General features: G+C 43.0%; 2 protein-coding genes across 3 annotated transcripts; both read right to left on the bottom strand.

Annotated features, from left to right (window-relative positions):
- Positions 1 to 59: 59 nt before the first annotated feature.
- On the bottom strand, positions 60 to 6,218 carry LOC115357712 (FYN-binding protein 1-like). Of its 2 annotated transcripts, none has more exons than XM_030049347.1 (12): positions 6,189 to 6,218; positions 5,537 to 5,696; positions 5,038 to 5,167; positions 4,862 to 4,896; positions 4,692 to 4,776; positions 4,473 to 4,507; positions 2,959 to 3,028; positions 2,771 to 2,845; positions 2,642 to 2,661; positions 2,332 to 2,362; positions 1,683 to 1,797; positions 60 to 1,603 (listed from the first exon to the last, which is right to left on the bottom strand). In XM_030049347.1, the coding sequence occupies exons 1-11, from the start codon at positions 6,204 to 6,206 to the stop codon at positions 1,698 to 1,700; spliced, it is 759 nt and encodes a 252-aa protein (XP_029905207.1). In that variant the 5' UTR covers positions 6,207 to 6,218; the 3' UTR covers positions 60 to 1,603; positions 1,683 to 1,697. The 2 variants fall into 2 exon arrangements, with proteins under 2 accessions (XP_029905207.1, XP_029905208.1); XM_030049348.1 differs by having other exon boundaries at positions 2,642 to 2,658.
- An 18-nt stretch (positions 6,219 to 6,236) lies between these two features.
- LOC115357709 (vegetative cell wall protein gp1-like) lies at positions 6,237 to 12,277 on the bottom strand (the record flags this gene model as incomplete). The annotated part of the gene is made up of 9 exons (XM_030049344.1): positions 12,050 to 12,277; positions 10,060 to 11,270; positions 9,758 to 9,927; positions 8,332 to 8,505; positions 7,908 to 8,223; positions 7,624 to 7,745; positions 6,868 to 6,896; positions 6,559 to 6,593; positions 6,237 to 6,357 (listed from the first exon to the last, which is right to left on the bottom strand). Coding segments are annotated over exons 1-9 (2,187 nt in total), but the record flags the coding sequence as incomplete, so codon positions are not given.
- Between the last annotated feature and the right edge of the window lie 5,666 nt (positions 12,278 to 17,943).

Raw genomic sequence — 17,943 nt, 5'->3', positions numbered from 1 at the left:
GATTGGAGCTTGATATCATGTTTGTTACACACACTTGCAAACACAAACCACAGAGGATTACTGTCTGCATTTTTATTCCAGACAAATTGCACCCATAGATGTCAATATTTTACATGACTATGACCTGAGGCGATAATCGCTTCCTTGTTTCCTTTCTATAATACTTATTATTCATCAGCTTCAGGGAAAGTTCTTCACAGGTCTTGAGAGACTGGAAGCACATAAAAGCAACACCTGCCAGTCAATGGCTCTATAAAAAGCAAAGGAAACAAAGTTTTATGGCTATGCTTCACTATAGAGGGTGCAACCTTGACCAATGCAGAGTAATATGCCAGCATAATGATGTGCTATTTTAGATTACCCTGCTCATGGTTGCTAAATGGTAAACTATCTGAGATTATTATATTAACTATACTTAATATCTTAGAAATCTATTCATAATTTTTAAAGACTTTCACATAAGTGGTTAGAATAAGCAGTTCCATAATACCTCATCTAACTACAAACTCTAAAAATAATGAGGGTAATCCAGTTACAATGTAGAAAAAGGTGTTCACATACAAAAAAACAATATAAAACAGGATATCAGGATGATGTGGAAGGCGGTCATGCATCTAGTTTTTAGTGTGCACAGTCCTACAAATGAACTCATCAGGTTTAACAGAACCCAAAACAAAACAAATTAAAAAAAATTGCTGGTGTCCAAACCTAAAAGTCTATCCTGTCCTTTGGTGATGTATTAGCTATGCTGACTCATACATATTTGTCAGTCTGTGCCCATAGGAAATGTAATAGGGGGGTTATGGCATGTACGTCCATATTAAATACCTATATATAGAATGTATTCCAATTTGGCACATGTTTATCGAGGAACATACATATATATCTGACATATTTAAAAATATACTGTTATATTCTTATTCTGATCATGTATGTGTGCACATATTTGATTATATAAGGACAATATGTTGTTTTCAGGTACATATATATGTTACGCATACTGTATGTGTTCAACATAACATATATCACACATAACATATAACATCACATATATCACAGTACCCAGGGGAGGATCATGCATATTTGGTTCTCATATGAATATACAGTATATGTAGCATATAAGATAACATTTCTCTGGTATAGGGGCATATAGTGTGTTCATATATTTCAGTATGGTTGCTGTCAGCAGACCTAATGATCACATAACTGTTTTTACAGGCATAAAAAGAGCCTAGTTGTGTTGTCAGGGAGTATTCTGCAAGTACCCATGGAGGTTTGTGTGTGTCTGCAATAAGCTTTGTCACTCTTGTCCTGGGATCAGCTGTTCACCTTGGATCAGTGCTCAAAGTCAGTGCCACCAGCCAAATTGTCCCGTCCTGGCTCCAAACTGCCAGCGACGCTCGCTTAACATTGACAGTTCCAGTTTCAGCTGGGGCAGGTTTGTAGCTTGTTGAAAAATCTCCACTCTTATGTAATTTGACTCTCTGATCCAAAACAGCAGTCGTCAGGGAAATAAGGCGATAGTCAAGTTGTTGTCACAGAGATTACATGACTGCCACAGTGTGGAGGATATCATCATGAAAGTCAGATCTGTTTCTTCCCCCTGTAGACGGCAAAACAAAAGTCACTTCACCATGTCAAGCATACAGCGGTGTACAGCGCGACCTCAGAATCGTCTCTACCTTGTTTCGTGGTGGTTACTCCGCAGTGATGATGTCAGCATACAGGTCAGGTGGAGGTAAAATGAGCATATCAGGAAGTTCAGAATCTATTTCGGGTGCTGGATCACTCGCAGGCCTGTAGACAGACAATACATGTTTGTTTGTCAAAATGTAGTTCTTAGGATAAACCCTTTCAGGTGTACCATTCCATTTTCACGGGGTACCAACATACTGCATATGACAATTACTACACAACAGCAAAAGAAGAGCAACATAAATAAAAAATAGAATTACAGTTATTATCAATATGGCAACATATAGACAAACAAAAACCAAAAACAAAGACAAACCCTGCACATTAATTGATGAAAACATTGAAGACATTACAACCACAGTTTGGCCAAGGTGGCAGGTAATAGATGAATGATGTCAGTGAGTGTGAGTGGATCTCCAAAACTTGCTTTAAAACAACAAATGATGAAATGGATCTAATACCATGTGACTATCTTTTCTTTCCTCTCTGTCTCTCCGTCAAACACACCAATACACAAACTCACTCAGTCTCGCCGCATGCACGGATCCTCATTCCAGGCAAAAAGAAAGAAAACTTGCCTGTCAACAGGTTGCACAGCATGTTCAAGATTTTTCTTTGTTTTACAACTCTACTTACGGGTGAGCTGCCTCTTCCACATGCACAGGACCTGGAACACAACCAGGAAGTATTTTGGCATTATGTTTCAAAAATCCATTGGCACTCACTTAGGATTTCAGCCATTAACTCAAATAATCCAGAACATACAGACTGGGTGGTACATTGTTCACATGTTGAGTCTATAATTACAGTCACTTCATGTACATGTATATATAGAGAGAGAGACACTAAACAATGGCATGATGTTTGGGTATATGATATCTATATTTTTATGAAGTACTAAAATGATCACCATTGCAGACAAAGTAATCAACCAAATATTACTCACTTGTTTCTGCTTCAGTGCTGCTGTTGGAAGGAAATGAAGAAAAGAAAGAGAATTTTAATGAATTGTGCGTGCGTGTGTGTGTGTGTGTGTATGTGTGTGTGTGTGTGTGTGTGTGTGTGTCATGCATACCTGGCAGTTGGCTGTTCTGCTGGTTTGGGTGAATGGAAAAATGTGGCCAACTTCTGAAGTGCTTCATGTCTTGCTCTGAGAAACGAAGAAACAAATACACTCACATATATGTCTGCAACCTGAATGTGTGTGTGTGGTGTAAATCTATGTGTGTGTGTGTGTGCGCGTGTGGGATAGGGTGCACTCACTGCATATGGGGGCCCTCTGCGCTGATGTCACTGTGACTATGCTGGTGGTTTATAGGTAGTTCATGGTTTCCTGAAAAGAAATTTTGAAAAAATGAAAATGATACACCAATATAATGCACCGTCACCACTAAACGCAGCTAAAGTATAAAGCTTAAAGATATTTAAAGACACAAGTGCCTCTTGTTGAAATCACCAAACCCCAGTCTGCCATCATACAATCAGTATCCATATTATAAAATACACCTCCCAGTGAGCAGCACAAACCTCATTCTTCCAAACACTGAGTCACATGTCTGTGACTCAGTCTATAAAGCATGAAGACAGGATTGAGAGATCTGGTTATCATTCAACTATGTATTATCGTTGGCAAGATGTGTCATTTAATCAACGTTGTACATGGCATTCTTAGTAACAGATGTTCCAGTTCCAGCTTTTCTGAAACGAACGCCCTCTTGAGATGTTGGCTCACTGCAGTGTCTAGATTTTACCGGGAAAGATGAAAAGCAAAATAAAGCAATAAATAAATGAATAAATAAAACAACCAGTTGTGTCAATCCTGTGGGCAAATATGCCTTATTGATGAGAGAGGTCAGAGGAGAATGACAGCCATGTACAGAGCAGCAGACTTCTCTCCTGTCAGCTAAAGACAAGAAGATGGAGCTAAATTGAGCATGTAATCATCAAAAACAGACAACTGAGAAATGAGAAAAAGGCTGTCTGGTCCAATGGATCCTCATTTCTGTTTGTGTAAATAGCATGAATCGATACGCTCATCCTGCCTGATATCAGCGGTGCAGGTTGGTGTTGGTGGTAAAATGGTTTTAGAAATGTTGTCTTGATGCATTTAGCACTGAAGAAAAGTCTGTCTGAACCCATTATGATTGTGGTAAGGTAAGGTACAAGGTAAGGGTACCTAATGAAGTGGATACTGAGTGTATATGAAACGATCATCAGATTACATAATACAATAGCTCATCTTTATGTGCAGTTAGCTTCCTTCATCTTAGGTTTACAAAGTCAAAATGAAGCTGCCGGTAGCATCTGATTTCTGTTAACCAGAGCTATTTTAGCTTCTCACCTCCATCAAAATAAACACAAAAAAGCAAGAGAAGCAACATGACAGCAAGAAATACTGTGGTCACACTTTATTGAAATGGTCCAGTGCTGATTCTCAGCTTCCTGTCAAGTGATGACAATGTGTCACAAAGAATTATTCTGAGTCTCAGGTTATACAATAATGTGAACACTACGTATTCAGTGTCTGGGTAATGCTTAGGGGTTGGTGTGAGGGTTTGAAACGGGGTCTGGATTACATTCAGGATAAGATCAATGAGGCAAGTGACACTCACAGTAGCGGATCATCTACTTTTTGTCACCTGATATTTGAGTTTCAACACTGGATTATCCAATGAAAGTGTAACCAACACTGTGTACTGAAGACAAGTTTGCAGAGCTGAAACAGCACTGACCCAGAGGTGGCTCTGACATTGTGTCTGTGTTATGATGTCTCTTACCCATGTCTGGCATGGAGTGTGTCCTAATGTGACCCCTGCAGAGGAAAGGACAGTCTTGTGAAAAAAATAAAACACATTACCCATGGTGACAAATCCCCAGTAGTTTCTGCTGATAGGAGTCCCCTCTGTGGAGGCTATGTGGACTTTGCCTGGATTTTAAATAAAGAGTAAAAGACTGAGCAAATCAGTTGGGATAGACTGAAGCTAATGTGGACTTACTGTGGACTCAGTGGATCTACAGTTTCCGCACGGGGGGAGAGAGGTTCATCATCATCGCATGTCCACTCTTCACTGTCGTCTGTAACTGCACACACACACACCGACGTCAACATGAGGCTGAATAAGGTAAATATATGATAAATTAAAAAAAAAAAAAGCGAAATACTTACAACTGCCTGTGGATAGTGGGTAATGGTTTGAAGTCCTGAGAAGAAGAATGACAACAATTTCAAATCTCTACTTTTTTACTTTAGTGTCAAATGACTGAATAGTGCAAAACTACATGTTGTCATTTCACTGTATTGTCTTTATTTAAGGATGTGTGTACCCCGTTATGTATACATACCTGCTGCCCATGCTTGCGACCTCTGGCTCACTAACATTGTTGCTGTTCTTGGAAGAGATGGCAGCTTTCTTTCCCAGCTCCAACATCTCCTGGATGTCTAGCTCCACATGATCCACAGCGATATATCCATCTGCAACAAACTCACTGAGTCATTGTCTGGATCCATAATGAAGTGTTACATGTCATTTCTCCCACAAAATTGTCTGTACAGACATTTTTTTCTACCCTCTACTGGGTCTCACAATTCTTATCACAAAAAACTGCAAATAAGGGACTTGCATAAACATGATAACTTGCTCGTTTGACTTTTTTTTTTTTCTTTATTAAAGCTACTCTTTGCCAGTTTGGAAATGTTGCACTGTGCTAAGGGCCAGGAGGACCAAATGACTATGTGCTATCTTCACATGCACCTGCCTTCTTCTTCTTCTGCTTTTTTCCACATGTGAGATGAATACACTGTTGATGATAACACTGAGATTTTCAGTTTTAAGCAACTCACAGGTGTTGTTGCTGTCCCTAGCCAGCCATTTTCCCTTGGGGCAGTTGGTGGTTCGGATGATGCTGACGATGTCACCGTTGTTCACCGGCAGGTCGTTCTTCCTGCCCTTAGTTGTCACAGTTACTTTTGCCTGATACATGGCTTCCTCTGTTCCTGTGATCTGACAAAAGGGAACACAGGTTACAACCACACATACATGCTGGAAGATGTGCAGAGCCAATTCTAACATAACAGCAATATGTCCCGCTCTCTGCGTGGCCAGATAATGTGGTGTAGATGAAGGTCTTTAAACACATAAGCACATAAGCACGACCAAATGGTATCTGCAGACTGTATTTTCACATACACAACCACATTACTTATGTTAGAAAATGGTGGCAGTATACTTCAGAGCAAAAAAAAAAACAAAAAAAAAACAAAAAACAATTGACAGAATTCACAGGTTTTCTGCCAAAATGGTCACAGACAATGAAACAAATGTTTTCACAGATTACATTTGGGCAGGCAGTGCGCTGCTCAGCTCAGCTCAGCTGCTTTACTGAGAGGAATGAATTCAGACAGGTTTCTATGCCAAAACATATACCCCACCCTCTTGTCTGTCTCCTCCTCTCGTTCCCATACTTTCCCTTCTTGCTTCAAAATAACAACTCACTTTGAACTTTTTCTTCATTTCACTCTCCTTCTTTTCTCTCTCTTTCTGCTCTTTCTTCTCCCTTTCTTTCTGCTCCTTCAGCTCTTTCTTCTCCTTTTCCAGGCGCTGTTTCTCTTTCTTTTTCAGCTCTTTCTCATCGGGCCCTTCCGGAGTGGTTTTCTTATCATTTCTGTGAAAGAAAAAAAAAGGCAAGGGAATGAGGCAAAACAGTCCAGCTAGTTTGAAGGGGACTACTCACAGTGTGTTAAACTGAAAGAGGAGATCGGGAGGAAAACAAAGACAAATCACAGAGGAGACTCGTTCATCAGTGACAGTACATCTAGGGGATAACAGAGAGGAGAACAGAACTGGGTCAAAAATTAGGCCTTACTTGCCGAACCTGCCTGTCTTGACTTTCTCTTCATTCTGTAAACACAAAAGAAGAGATAAGGCTTGGTAAATTTTGCACAGATCCACAAGAAGCTTCTGCCCCAAATAGATAAACACCCTTTGTCATGAAAAGACAGTCGTTTTCTGTTCCACCTTCACACACAACTTGATCATAAACACACACATGCAAACACATGTACAATTGCACACACACTACAGAGGCATATATATTCTTGGAGTATGTTTGCATGCATCAGAGATTAGGTGTGTGTGAGTTATCAGAAAACCAATCTAAATGTATGCTGCTTACTGTTGGTTGTGGTGTCTCAGCATATGGATCTGTGGCAAGAAAAGGACAAACAGATAATTCAGATAATAATTCAGATATTTAAAAAATGATTTTAGTCAACTTACAATACAAAGGTGATTAAAGCATATACATATGTAAACCTTTAATCTTTTGACTTACTATCTTACGATACAGTGGATAAGATGGATCACATAAGATAACGTCACTAACTGGTTTTGCATGAGGTGTTTGAGGCTATAGCTATAAGAACAATGGGCTGCCACATGCAAAGTAATATGAGGTCTTTAGTCAGGTAGTGATTAAATATTACCATTTTATGAAATGGAGGGAGTTTCAACAATCAAAATACTGTGGTGCACATTTGTGTTGTTTAACAGAATTCTTGGTTTGTTGAATCCTAATTAAAATCCACAAAAATGCTATCTGAAATGGTTTGGTGAATGCTTTTGAAAAATTGCAGTTTGGTTTAAAACATACTGATAATACTTGAAGTTATCAGGCACTTAAATAGCATGGACATCATTTTGATTACGTAATATGTTATTTGCATATATACATTCATATATACTGATCAAATAATAATTTTAATTATCATCATCATCATCATCATTTATCTGTATGGTCCAGTAATATGTATTGTTTTGATGTGTAAACATTTTACATCTGGTATTCCAACGTGGTGTAACTATTAGTGCTATGAAAGATTTGCAAACACTATTTGATTTAGCTATTGTCTTTGCTCCACACAGATCTTACTCTTTGGTGGTCCTTTGCGTTTCTTTCCACCCTCACTCTTTCCTTTCTTTTTGGTGGTAGTTGTGATGATGTCCTCGTACACACCGTCGCCGGTCTCTTTGGTGCCATCTTCCACTTGGGGTCTGAGTGGGACAGAAGGGTAGACAAACCTCTGAATCTCCACCGAGCTCTCAAAAGTGACTACCTCAGACCACAAACTCAACTGATTCATAACTAGAAAAGTATTAAAACCCACACAAAACTTTCAAAACCAAACAGAGTAAAGTCAGATTTATCTGCTTTACCCTGGGGTTGGTTGAGTGTCGTGACTGACAGGAGAGGGTGAGTCAACCACTTTCACCGCCGGCTCATATTGTGGAATATCTTGGAATTCCACTCCAAACTCTGGCTCTCCATGGACCTCTGGAGCAGTTATCCCATTACTGTAGAAGTCATTCATAGTCTCTGGAAGGGTGTGTCTATCTGGACTGTCTGGACCAGCATACTCCCCATTCCCCCACTCTGACACTGGCAGCTCTGGGGAATAAGCATCAGAACTCTCAAATTCTGGGATCTCTGCGCTGGTGTCTGCCTCTGAAAATTGGGGAGGAGCAGGGATCTCTGCAGTTGAAGGGGACAAAACAATGTGACATGAACATTAGATAAAACTCTACAGAGAGGGCTGAATTTGGATTCACAAAGTAGTAAGTTGAGGAGTGCTGTTCATACCATTATCTTCCAGAGCAGGAGGCAGGAAGGAGGACAGGTCGACAGTGGGAGGTCTGGGAGGCTTCTGTGGGGCTGGGCCTGGAGGTTCCGGCAGTGTCTTTCTGGGTGGAGGAGGTGGGACTATCATCAGCTCTGGGATGGGGTCAGGCCCATCTTCAGGAACACCCTCCGATACTGGGAAAGTTAGAGAGAATAGAGAATTATATCATGCTGATTATGCTATATGAGTGTATCATAAGTATAATCTTCGGAAATTTTCTGTTACTGGTTTGCAGGACATTTTGAAGGAGTTTCTCGGTACACAACCAAGCGTGACATAAAACTGAGTAGACATCTTCATTTTAGCAGTACGAAATTCATGTGAACATGTGTACAGTATTTGGTAAAGCACAGAACATAAAGTAAAACACCTGAAGGAAGTATTCAAAGATAGAAAAAGGGGAAAGGTATTAAGTAAGCTGTGTGGAAGAATGTGAATTGTGAGGAAACAAAACCAGTCCAACCGACTGTATAAGCTGTTCTGTTTAAACTCTGTGGAGCATGCATATGACAGAGCTGCATGCATCAGAAACAAGGACAGGTTAGCTAACCACAGCACATCATTGTTCAGTCTAAGAATCTCTTAAGATTTTTGTAAAATGCAAGATGTATTCAAGCTTTCTGAACTGGACTGCCCTATAGAATCACATAAAATGTGAAAAACTTTTTTTAAATACAAAAGCTGGACTTTACAATCATACTTATTTGGGCTCTTAAAGTTTCGTTCTGTATTAGCAAACACTGGCAAGAAATTAAAAAAAAATTCCCTAAAATGTCAGGGTGTACATCCAAGCAAACCAGTGAAAAATAATCAGTGAACATATTAATGAAATGATAAATGACATGAAGTGGTTTGAATGCAAAATGCATACACACACACACACACACAATGCAATCATTCCGCACACAGATAAAATCCTGTCAATGCAACAGGCAGATCTGTGCTCAGTGTATGCACTGTCTTCTAAGCTCTTTGACATGTAAACATGCAGCTTCAAGTCATGCTGATAGACATGCTCATATTCTCTGTCATAACTAACATACCTCTCCAGCTCCGCCCTACCTGCTGCTCTGTTGTTGTTTTTTCTGGCACAGCAGAGGCATGCCATCACTGTCTTTAAAACTGCGCCTCTGAGCCAACACCTTGGCATAAACCAAAGTATAATCCACGAAATTAGCTGTTTACCTGGAGGCCTACGCTACCATGTTCCGTTTACCTTATGTGCCCATACTGAGATGTATTCCCGAGTTCCTTGTGTCCAGCATGAAGGACAAAGTAAAAGCAAATCTAAATTTAGGTCTGAGAGATAGTGGAGACAATAACAAGGAAAGAAAGAGCGAGTGACAGAGAGAGAAAGGAACTCTACTGTGATCTGCCCAGACTTACTGTGCTCAATCCCATTGACCTCCACTGGTTTCACTGCGAGGGCATTCCCCGCCTGATCTTCATAGTCAATTGGTGGTAGTTCTGGGACGGAGAGGGTGGGGCTTTGGCGTGGAGGGAGTTCCTCAGGTGGTGGGGTGATGGAGTAGGATGAGGTGTTGTTGGTTTGTGGGCTGAGAGCAGATAAGATAGGTTGACATGTTAGAGCTTCTCAGCAGCATGACATAACCTACTATTTGACCGTCTGGATGTAGAATAAATCCCTTAAGCACTTCAATCTTAAATCATAACTCTCTGCTGTTTACCTGATGGTCTTCCTACGTGCCTTCTCCAGAGCATTCAAGATCCTCTGATCAGCTGGAGTGGACCTCTTCACTGGGCTCATCTCCTCTGCACGCTCGAGGAATGAGAGTGCTGAGATTGAACGCTCAGCTTTAGGAGATGATGGAGGGTCTTTGGCTGGACTAGGGGGTTTCTCCACTGCAGCTGTATCTGTTACCTCTACCTCAGCCACAGCTGCAACCTCAGGCTCAGGTGGTGGTGGAGATGGAGTAGAGGCAGATGGAGGGCTGGAGACAACAAGTTGTGTATGCCTTGTTGGTGGGCTTGGGACTGGGCTGGGTGGGGTGAGAATGTCAGAGGTTGGGGTGGCAGGTGTAGGAGAGAGTGAAACAGGTGCAACAGGAGTTTCTATCTCAGGTGGGGTTTCATTCTCTGGGGTGCGGGCTTTCAGAGCTGGGGTACCAGGAATAAAGGCAGGAGGAGAGTTGATGTCAGCGGAGTCAGGGATAGGGGAGGGTTGGGTAACAGTTGCTGCAATATCGGAGTCAGGTAAGGTAGGAATCTCTGGTAAAAGGGCCTTTGGTGGCTGGGTTTCAGCAGCAGGCTCTGGGGTTGCGTCATCAAAGTTAGAGGGCACTGGGATGAGTGGAGCTAGTCCAGGAACATCTGGGCTGGGAGCATCTAGGATGGGATCAGTTGCGACCTCAGTCACCTCTTTTTTCACAGATTTCTTGAAGCCCAGGAAGCCCTTCTTCTTGGATGATGTGGCTTTAGGTGGTGGTGTAGCTGGCACCAGCTCACCAGTGGCTGCTTTAGGCAGGTCAGGGAGCAGCTTTTTGTCTGTACGGCTTTCAGCCTTCTGTTTCTGATCCAACAAATCTGTCTTTCCATTTGCATCAGGCTTTTCTTTACCTCCCTTTGTCGTCTTGCCTTTCAGCTTCCCCTCACTCTTCTCCTTTCCCTTAGAGTTAGATTGAATGAGGGGCTTTTTGCTCTCCTTCTTGTCATCTTTGAAGACCACTCTGGGGGCGATGGGGGTCTTTCCCTCCAAACTCTGGTTGATGGAGGTGAGGAGTGAAGGGCGTGCCCCTGCAGGAAGGTGGTAAGTAGGGCTCTGTGGAGGGGGGACGACCTTGGGTTTCTCTGGTAGAGCAGGTTTTGTTTTTGGTTGCTTCAGGAGCAGTTCTTCATCCTGGAACTTAGCCCTCAGGGCCTTGAAGTCCATTGTGTCCTCCTGGAGAAAGGAAAATTGAGATATAAAAACATTTTGAGGTGAATGCATTAATGTGGAAATTATTCAGTCTCGTTGAAACTGTGTGTTGTGATTTTTGCTCGTTGGCTTGTTTTGTAATTGAGAGGGTATTGTCTTTTGTTTGCAATTGAGATGAGGAATGAAATTCTGGTAGTTTTCCCCTCAGGTGATAACAGATTGGCATTGTTTTTCTCATACTGGTTGTATTGTTTTTTTCTTATCTTGTCTAATTATGCTGTTTAATTGTCTGTTTTTTTTTTTGTTTGGTTTTTTTTTTTTTGTTTTTTATAACTGCTGAGTAGAGAAAGTGGAAGGACCTGATTTGGAGTCTTGTGATTGATCAACCAAAATCAATCTGAAAAGACTATTCACCTTCAAGATACTCTCTCTCTCTCTCTCTCTCTCTCTCTCTCTCTCTCTCTCTCTCTCTCTCTCTCTCTCTCTCTGTCACGCACGCGCACGCACACACTACGTTGGATTATCAAAGAAATAGTTACCATGACAGTAGGCCTTGCACATTATTAGAAATTCAAACTTAAGTGTGTGATTGCCAACTACTTTCGCTGTTACACAAACTGAGGTTGCCTCTTAACTTATCATATGAAGCGACATCTGAAATGGCATCATGAGAGGAAGCGACTTATAATACACTGGGCGATCTAGAAAATAATAATAATCATCAGTCGTCATCATCACCAATTATAATTAGGCCATAGGCTACGGTCTTGGTAAGGATTAGATGAGATTAGAATACAACATACCTGTTCCATTGTGGCCTAAGTGCGTTAAGATCCACTGGAAACTCCACTGGAAATTCAGTTTAGTAAGTCAACTCCTCTGATCTTCTTCAGTTTTTCATTGTGCCTGCAGTAAACAAATCTCATTAACAAAAACTTCATAAGGTCTTTACTCTCCCGAGCGGCTTGTCCCAAGTGACTTTCTCATCCACTCCGAGAGAGAGGAGCGTGCCCCGTGCGCACTGAGGATGGTTTCGGTGATGGAATGAGGTTGACTGGATATACTCACTCACATCTTGCAAAAACAGCCCGTCTCGTCAAACGGGTCTGGCCCCGGCTGAGTGCAGGCATTTAACGCTATATGCAGACTAGCAGCAGCTCTAAGACTAGTTTGTATCATTCAGGAATGTAGCTCGGCTGGCACGGCGTGTGCGCGCATATTGATGTGAGTCATTGCCATGGAGCCTGTAGGTGTGTGCGGGTGTTGCGTCAGGGCAGCAGTTGTTTTCCTTAAAACTGTTAAATATCCATTGTGAATTGCCCATGCTTTTGTTCATTTGTAAGTCTAATTGTGAAGGTAATGTTTTTGTCTAGTCTGAAAGTGTAAGTGCAACTTTGGCAATGTAGAGGTTTTGATGGATATGTTTTGAGGCATTTAAGCCTGAAGCTTAAATTCAGTCTAGATGAACATAGAGGAAAAGGAAACTGAAGAGGCTAGACAACATTCCGAGTTAGGTACACAGAGCACAAAGGTATTTCAGGTGGTATTTCTAACATGACACTCACAGGCCACATGCTATGAGGTAGGTCTATACAGTTGTGCCAAGACACTTTGGAGCACACTGATTGACTGTTATTATCCATTTTTGCCAGTTCAGCAGGCCTAACTGCTGACAGGTGTCAGGGACCTAGAAAGCAGAGAGCGTAGGCCTCCTGGACAGAGCTCAATGCTCTCATGAAGGACTCCTATGCTCTTTTTCAGTGAAGATAAGTTGCTGGTTTTGGCCAAGAAATACAGTGCTGCTTATGTGGTTTATTATCATTCTGCTACCAGTTAGGTTCAGGCTGATGAATTCTGCTTCCTCAAAAAACAATCGATTTCAAATGAAATGGATTGTTGAAAACTAGACAATTCACATATTTACAGTTTCCACAGTCACATGTTTCAGAGTGTCTGGTGTGATATGAAATTAATAATGTTTCTCTCTTGTTGTAATTCTGCCTTGTTCCATAGGGAAGAGCGATGAAGGGAAATGAAAGGAAGGGAGCCAAAGACCTTGCTTTGTAGTTGGGTGCTAATAAAGCTTATGACAACTTGCATTAGAGGCTGTCAGGGTAGCAGGGTGTGACAGGCCATTAAAGCAGTGTTCAATTACAGCAAAATAGTGTAGCACTCCTTGCATCACGCTAACTACAGAAACACAGGGGTCACCTCTGGCAGGCGCACACCATTAGTCTCACTCTCTTTCACACATACACACACACATGCTCAAAAACCCACAATACAACAAAGACATACAAATAGACCTACTTGTCATTTGGGATGTGTTTATTTGTGACAGTAATACATGGTGGAATACGTAAATTAAGAGAGAACAAAAAAATCATCTAAAAACCCACTGTAGAATGTCATATTCATAAAGATAAAAATAATGTGTCAATTTACATTAAGAAACCGTTAGCTGAGGTAAAGTTAAAATAGGTCTAAAAATGTTATGCACTCAAACAGCAATGTTTCCCTTTTTATTCAATTTCTTTGCTCATCTTCTAGTTGTCAAATTTTTAAGTTAATCAACATCATAGTCCAAAAGAGTTCTCAGATGAAATGGGGACTCTGGCCATAAAATAGGGAGTCATTGGCATCACAGTTGATGTAGTTCTAGCGAAGGATGCTGCAGTCCAGACAGACACTCAGACTGCAGCGGTTTGGCACCTGACCGATAGACACACAGACGGGCAGAGCGTCACTGGATCTTTAAGACTTCTGGGGCAATGGGGTGGGGGACAGAAGCTGTATAGGATAGTGTGGGGTTGTGGCATGATAACATACAATTGTGGTACAGGAACATGGGGTTTTTGACACATGATAGGGTTGTAGTGCAGGAATACAGGGCTGTGATACATAAGTGCACATGTTAGGAAGTGCACAGCATCGTAGAAGCTGAGTTACTGGAGACCTGACAATAATGTGGGGCTGGAGAAGACAATAAGGGCTTAGGTGCACGGAGCAAGGCATGGAGGTCTGGAGCCATGGATTAGTGAGTGAGGCTAGGACAAAAAGCTACAATAACCATGCACAAAAACAGAACAATATCAGAGGGGGAAAGAGAGCAACAAAACCTAGCAGAAAACAGAAAAAAACATATGTTGGTATTGCTTGGGTAACGTCAAAGAGTTTGCATAACTGAAGCCTTCCTATTTTATGGCACAGATGTCCAGTGGACAAAATGGTTGTTGTTATTATCATTATTTACAAAATGAGTTTGGCAAACCAACGATCAGATGCCTTAAAGCCATGTTGACTCTATAACTCCTATAGAGCTGACCCCAGCGGCTTGATTGACTTATAAAATAAAAATTCCATTTTTCAATTTGTTCTTTTTTTTTTTTTTTTAAATTCGTATTGTACAAAAGCTATAGAGAATGAACAGTTCAATCACAGAATCTGTTTGACTTGCAAGATCCGTGCCCTCTCAGAGTCCATTCCTTAGTATGTCTGGTCCTCTGGCCTCCGTATGAGTTTGTCTGCGAGGAGAGACATTTGGCAAATCAATGTGTGTCTGTGTGTGTGTGCGTGTGTGTGTGTGTGTGTGTATGCATGTTGGAGAGAGGGCAAGAGCTTACTTTGTGTGTATGAGTGTGTGTGAGTGTGTGTGTGTGTGTGTGTGTAGGGTGATCGTTGTGTGCACAGTATGTGTGTTGTTGTGGTGTGAGTAGCTCCCAGAGAGTCTGTTTCTGCATAGTGATCCAGCAGACACTCACATGAATGGGGAAAACACCTGAACCAACCGAACCACCAATCAGATGCTGTGATCCCAGTAATGAGCTATTCCTGATAGGCCCATCAGAGTCTAGCTCCTCCTACAGGATCTCCTTGCTGCCGATGCCGATTCTGTCCATTTACACAAAAGATGATCATTCTAATGCCAACAAATGTGTGTGTATTTGTGTGTGTCTGAGAAAGGGAGGCACCGCTTGATCCAGTCCCTCCTTGGCAGCACAGTTTCTGGCCAGAGACAGGGACGGTTGGAGGCAGAGGGAGGAGTGTGAGAACAAAGACACAGAGAAGGAAAGAGGGAGGGAGAGTGGGAGGAGCAGGTATGTCTGTAAGGCTGGGTGTGAGTTGCCACAGGGAGAGGAGAGGAGGCGACAGCGCAGTGGAGGGAGAACAGGATCCATCTCAGTGATTGATATCCCTCCTGCCTAGAGTGGATGACCAAGAAGGCTCTCTCCTCTTGGGAGGAGGAGAAAGGACAGCAGGAGAGGAGGAGGTGGAGGAGGATAGGAGGAGGACCGAGGGAGTGTGGAGGCCCCTCCAGGGAGGTTGTTAACCACGAGAGGAAGATGGGCTCGGCCAGGCTGCAGCTGCGGCTGCTGCTGGGGGGGCAGCATGAGGGTGGATAGGGGAGAGATGTGCTTCACACAAACGCACGCAGGAACGCACACACACGAACGTGTGCGCACACACCAACACACACACACACACACACACACACACACACACATGCACGCACGCACGCACACACACAGAGCTGAGGGTTCTCCTCCTGTTCTCTCGGTGCTGGTCAGGTCTGTCTTCCTGTGTATCTCTTTATTTCTTCCCTTTGTTGATCTGGGCGTAGAGAGGGTCCTTTCCCTTCTGTGTGTGAGAGAGAGCAAAAATCAGCAAACACGTTTCACTTTTTCCTCTTATCTTGATCATGCACTCTGCAAAACTAAAGAGCCTCAACTGAAGTGAGGACTGTTTGGACTCAGCTCACAGAAAACATGGAATAAGCATGTATTTTATAGCTGACTCTTTCTGATAGATTATGTGCTTATTCAAAGTTTTTGTCAGTTAGGTCTATCCAGTCTTCACTTCAGTCAAGCCTCAGCAGTTTGTCACAGTGCATCTTTAAAGCTGACCTGTGCCTGTAATAGTTACCCTGCATTATTTATCTGACTGTTGCATAATTGACAGGGTGGACCTAATATGGCTATTCATTCTCTCAACCGACTGAACGACACTGATTCCTAATCTACAAGCCCTGACAAGTAAGAACCATCGAGAAAAGGCTTGAAAGGTTTTTATTCCTAACATAGCCACAAGATGGCAGTAGCACACTGCATGGGACAGAGGAGGCGTCCAACCATCTCTCCAATCTCCGGCTCACCTCAGCTCATATAGAGTTCTCACAGAAAAATAAACCCTTTACTCCTGAAACCTATTGTGCATGTATTTGTGTGTGTGTGTGTGTGTGTGTGTGTGTGTGTGTGTGTGTGTGTGTGTGTGTGTGAGAGAGAGAGAGAGAGAGAGAGACGCATATGTGTGTGTGCTACTCTTTCAGTATGAGTGCGCATTTACATTTGGGTGTGTTGCTGCGCGCGTACTTATTCCCTCCCACTCCAGGCTCCCTTCAGGACCAGTATGAATCAGAGGTATATAGTGCCTTGCAAGACCAGTTATGAGTCATCATGTCTGTATTTCTCTCCAGCTGAGCTGGAAGAGAACAGTTTCTGATGGAACATCCTGCAGTCACAGCACAGAGCCCGCTGCAGTCACTCACAATGGGCCCGTTATTATCATACACATAATTACAGCCAGCCACTCAATCTGCCATACAGACAACTTGATTGGAGTCTCCTGACTGGCAGTATTATACAGAAGACTTTCCTAGCAGGGTGCATGCCTGTGTTTAGGGGCTACCATGAAATCTCCTTTGAGGCCTTCCTGCTAATTTGATTTCACACTGATTGACTCAAACCTGACCTGTTGATAATGCACACTGGCTCTGATCTGGTTACAAAACTGTGGCTAAGGCTGGAGAGAGTGCTGTAGCTGAGGCCTTGGGGCCACATGCATGGCTACAGAGCTGTAACTGTAGGGTTGGCCAAGGTCAAACAGTCAGCAGAAAGCAGCTGTCAGCAGCCCTGAGAGAGGTGACAAAGAGGCTGAGACAAGCAGTGACAGCAAGCACATTCTGCTCAGACCGAGCACCAGAGCCATACCCCAGCACTGTCACCCTGCATCATCTAAACACCACTGCCAACTGGGGCCGCTGCGCCTCCACCAGCCCCAGCCAACAGAGGGGACTGTGGGAGAGAGAAGTGGGGAGGGTGGGGCGTGTAGGGGTGGCGGGATGGAGGGACTGGGTGCAAGAATGAATGATGGCACCGGCAAGGCACCAGCCTGACGGGCTGGCTGGTACGTGTATGGACATTTATGTGCGCGTGTATGTGTGTTTGTGTGTGGCAAGCCCTGGGCAGGAGCTTCAAGCGGAGCAATGCAAGATTGCTCAGTGAACCGTGGAAGCAGACGGCTGAGACCTGAGAGAGTTCGCTGGACATGATGAGATCACCCCCAGAAAAAACACTTACACTCCCACTAGCGCAAACACATGTCTGTGTAGGCCACAGTGTGGTGGCGGTGGCGGTGGTGGGAGGGGTAGCGACGGGGGTGGGGTTGTGGACAGGCAATCATGGCCAGCAGCGAACACGCTCGCACATACACACACACGCCCAAGCACATGCACACATCCTTGGCTCTGATATGAGCACAGGTGGCCGCAGTATCAATCACAGGTGTGCTTGACTGGGGAATAACTGGGCTAATGCACAGGTGTGGCACTGTGTGTGTGTGTGTGTGTGTGTGTGTATGTGTGTGTGTGTTTGGGAAGATGTCTAAAGTAGATGTGATTGAGCAAGTAAACACCATATGG

This window comes from Myripristis murdjan, chromosome 4 (assembly GCF_902150065.1).
Source record: "Myripristis murdjan chromosome 4, fMyrMur1.1, whole genome shotgun sequence".
Classification (NCBI taxonomy): Eukaryota; Metazoa; Chordata; class Actinopteri; order Holocentriformes; family Holocentridae; genus Myripristis; species Myripristis murdjan.
The sequence above is the reverse complement of the archived record's forward strand: the minus strand, read 5'-3'. Positions and strand labels throughout refer to the sequence as shown.

Coding starts and splice junctions, on each gene's coding strand:
- LOC115357712 (XM_030049347.1), bottom strand. Junction 4,508..4,691: donor GTAGATCCACTGAGTCCACA/GTAAGTCCACAT, acceptor TTTCCTCTGCAG/GGGTCACATTAGGACACACT. Junction 1,798..2,331: donor GTGGAAGAGGCAGCTCACCC/GTAAGTAGAGTT, acceptor GTCTGTCTACAG/GCCTGCGAGTGATCCAGCAC.